The sequence below is a fragment of the Nicotiana attenuata genome, unplaced genomic scaffold (genome assembly GCF_001879085.1).
Source record: "Nicotiana attenuata strain UT unplaced genomic scaffold, NIATTr2, whole genome shotgun sequence".
NCBI lineage: Eukaryota > Viridiplantae > Streptophyta > Magnoliopsida > Solanales > Solanaceae > Nicotiana > Nicotiana attenuata.
The window spans coordinates 267971-272031 of record NW_017671016.1 but is presented as its reverse complement, the minus strand read 5'-3'; the positions used below and the strand labels follow the sequence as shown (position 1 = coordinate 272031).

General features: G+C 38.1%; 1 protein-coding gene across 1 annotated transcript; it reads right to left on the bottom strand.

Moving 5' to 3' along the window:
• Window positions 1-659: 659 nt before the first annotated feature.
• On the bottom strand, window positions 660-2237 carry LOC109205259. The gene is made up of 4 exons (XM_019367946.1): window positions 2104-2237; window positions 1400-1495; window positions 1080-1300; window positions 660-955 (listed from the first exon to the last, which is right to left on the bottom strand). Exons 1-4 carry the CDS (start codon window positions 2235-2237, stop codon window positions 660-662), a joined length of 747 nt encoding a protein of 248 aa, XP_019223491.1.
• Between the last annotated feature and the right edge of the window lie 1824 nt (window positions 2238-4061).

Sequence of the window (4061 nt, the reverse complement as noted above, 5' to 3'; positions counted from 1 at the left end):
ATTCTCTTATCTCTTTTTTTTTTTTTTTTTTTTTTGTCTTTATCAATTTATCATTTCACACCACTACTAATTTATAAAAAAATACACCGTAAGTCAATAACATGCTTCAATTACTTTATTTAATTCTTTTTTAATATTAATATATCATATAACCTGCTTCTAATCACCATGTGCTATAGGCATATCTGCAACCACTTTATCCGGACCGCATAGGTCCTTATACCCGTCGAGCATCTTATTCATGTCATTAATAACGTCATTATCAACATTTAAAGCCTAAAAATTTATGAGGTTTTACATTCTCCCTTGCTTAGGAACATTCATCCTCGAATGTTGTATCATGGTCGTCCTTGAATCTAAAAGAATACCCAAGCATTTGTGTCACTCTCACTTATTCCTTAGCACCCCAAAATTGACTAACACCTAAAAGTTATAGAAAAAAAAAAGAATTTCGATAGAGTTACCTCTATAACTGGAGCTATCAAAAAAAATTTAACCTGCTCAAACAACTCAACAATAACATTTTGCACCTCGAGTGGATTAATACAACAACATACACTATCAAGGCACACCAATATACCCAATAAAACCACTTTTCGTCACTATAAGCACAATTATCCTATAACTCCCAATCTAAATATCTTAAAGCATAAATTGAACTATGTACCTGAAATCTCGAACAAATAAGGATATTTTTCTCTTATGGCTTCTTCTGGCTCCCACGTAGCTTCCTGAGCTGAATGGTTGCTCCACATTACTTTTACCGAAGCAACATTTTTGGTTTGAAGCCTACGAACTTGCCTATCTATTATAGCTACAGAGACCTCCTCATATGACATAGTATCACCAAACTCTATCTCCCGCCTATCAATTACATAACTCCGGTCATTAAAGTACAATTTTTGCATTGACACATGAAAAACTGGATGCACTGCAGATAACTTTGGAGGTAAAGCTAGACGATACGCCACAAGCCCAAAAGAACTGGATAATGCCCTATATATCTTGAGTTAAGCTTTCCTTTTATACCAAACCTCGTAATTCCTTTCATTGGAGACACCTTTAAAATACATAATCACCTTCTCTGAACTCAAGATCGCAGTGTCTAATATCTGTGTATGACTTTTGTCGGCTTTGAGCTATTTTAACACGTTCTTGAATTAGCTTCACCTTCTTCAAGGCATCTTGTACTATAGTTGGCCCAATAAGCTTTGTTTCACCTATCTCAAACCATCTCATAGGAGAACGACACCTTCTCCCACATAGGGCCTCTGGGGCCATTTGGATACTTGCCTGATAACTGTTATTATATGCAAACTCATTCAAAGGCAGATAATCATCCCAATTTCCTTTAAAATCTAGGACACATGCTCAATATCGGATTGTCCTCTCGGCTTGCCCGTATTTTTGGGGGTGAAAAGCCGTACTTAGATTCACTCGGGTACCAAGACCTTCCTGAAAACTCTGCCAGAACTGAGCAGTAAATTGAGCACCTCTGTTAGAAATAACGGAGACGGGAGAACCATGCAATCGAACAATCTATTTTATGTATAATGTTGCATACTGGGGTGCTGTGTAGGTCGTTTTGACTGGCAAAAAGTAAGCCGACTTACTGAGTTGGTCTACTATGACCCAAATAGAGTCATGCTTCTTAAAAGTTCGCGGCAAGCCAACCACAAAATCCATATTTATTCATTCCCATTTCCATTGTAGTATTTCTATGACTTGAGCTAAGCCGTCTGGTCTCCGGTGTTCAGCTTTTACTTGCTGACGGTTAAGGCACCGTGATACATAATCTACAATATCTCACTTCATATTATTCCACCAATAAATATCCTTCAAATCATGATGCATTTTAGTAGAACCTGGATGTATTGAATATGTAGAGCTATGAGCTTCTACCATGAGTTCCCTTCGAAGATCATTTACATTAGGCACGCATGGCGGCCATCAAGTCTCATCACACTATTCTCATCAATTACTAAATTCTTAATCTTGCCACTGAGGACACCTTCCTTGAGCTTAAACAAGCTAGCGTCATCGAATTGTTTGGCTTTAACTTTCTATACTAAAGTAGACTTAGCACCCATACTTGCTATCAACCTTCCATCATACTTCTCATCGAGACGAACCCCTTGGCTAGCTATTTGTTGGGCTTCCTTAACTATTCGACGCTCGGCCACGGGCAACCTGGTCAAACTTCCCATGGATCTTCTACTCAGAGCATCAGCAACCATATTCGCTTTGCCGGGATGGTAAAAGATATTACAATCATAATTTTTAAGCAACTCCAACCACCTATGTTGTCTCAGATTCAACTCTTTTTGCTTGAATATATACTGCAAACTTTTGTGATCTGTATAAATGTCAGATTGCTCTCTATAAAGGTACTGACGCCATATTTTTAGAGCAAAAATAACTGCTGCTAGATCAAGATCGTGGGTAGGATAATTTCTCTTATGACTCTTTGATTGCCTAGAAGCATAAGCAATTACCTTGTCATTCTGCATAAGAACACATCCAACCCTACTCTACAAGCATCACAACAGATCACTAATTTACCTGTAAGGGTAGGTAGAGTCAGGATTGGGGTTGTAGTCAACCTGTTCTTGAGTTCTTGAAAACTTTTCTCACACGCTTTAGACAATTGAAACTTCAAATTTTTCTGAGTTAACTTTGTCAAGGGGGAAGCTACCGAAGAGAACCCTTCTACAAAACGACAGTAGTAACCTGTCAATCCCAGAAAACTACGAATCTCTGTGGGGGTTGTCGGCCTAGGCCAACTCTTAACTGCTTCTGTTTTTTGCAGGTCAACTCTAATGCCTTCTCTCGAGACCACGTGCCCCAAAAATGTAACTGTATCGAGCTAAAATTCACATTTGGAGAATTTTGCATAAAGCTGGCGCTCCTTAAGTATTTAAAGAAATATTTTCAAATAATTCTCATGCTCTTTTCGGCTATAGGAATATACCAGTATATTATCGATAAATACTATGACAAAGGTATCTAAGAAAGCCTTGAAGACTATTCATTAGGTCAATAAAAGTCGCTGGTGTATTGGTCAACCCAAAGGACATCACTAAAAATTCATAGTGACAATACCGAGTCCTGAAAGCTATTTTCAGGATGTTTGTGTCTCTGATCTTTAATTGATGGCATCCCGATCTTAGGTCTATCTTTGAGAAATACCTAGCACCTTGTAACTGATCAAATAGGTCATCTATCCTGGGCAGTGGATATTTATTTTTGATAGTAACCTTATTCAGCTGGCGGTATTCTATGCACATCCGTAGGGAACCATTCTTTTTCTTCACGAACAACACTGGAGCACCCCAGGGGGAAACAATAGGTCGAATAATACCCTTATCTAAAAGGTCTTATAATTGCTTTTATATTTCATTTAGCTTAGCTGGAGCCATTCTGTAAGGAGGAATCGAGATTGGCTGAGTTCCTAGCAATGTGTCTATACCAAACTCAATCTTCCTATCTGGTGATATACCTGGGAGAACATCCGGAAACACTTCTAGAAACTCTTTCACAATATCTATTGATTCAAGCATAGGGGAGTCGGATTTCATACCCCTCACATGTGCTAGATACGCCAAACACCCATTACTCACCAGCTTTCTAGCCTTAAGGTATGAAATAAACATACCCACAGGTATACCAACTTCACCTCTAATTATAAATGGATCTTTCCTAATAAATGAGAATTTAACTATCTTCGCATAGCAATCAACTATAGCATGACAAGAACATAACCAGTCCATGCAGCTATGATGTTAAAGTCAACCATATCTAACAAGTTCAAATCGGCTAATGTTTCTCGGCCCTAAACAGTGATGATGCAATTTCTGAATATATATTCAACTTTAACAGATTTCACTATAGGTGTGGAAACCTCAAATGGGACCCCTAACTTTTCTGGTGCTTTTCCAAACTCGACACAAAAATAAGGAGACACATAGGAGAAAGTTGAACCAGGATCAACTAATACATAAGCAAGATCACAAACTGAGAGAATACCTGTAATAACTTTGTTAGACGCCTCCGCATTCTGT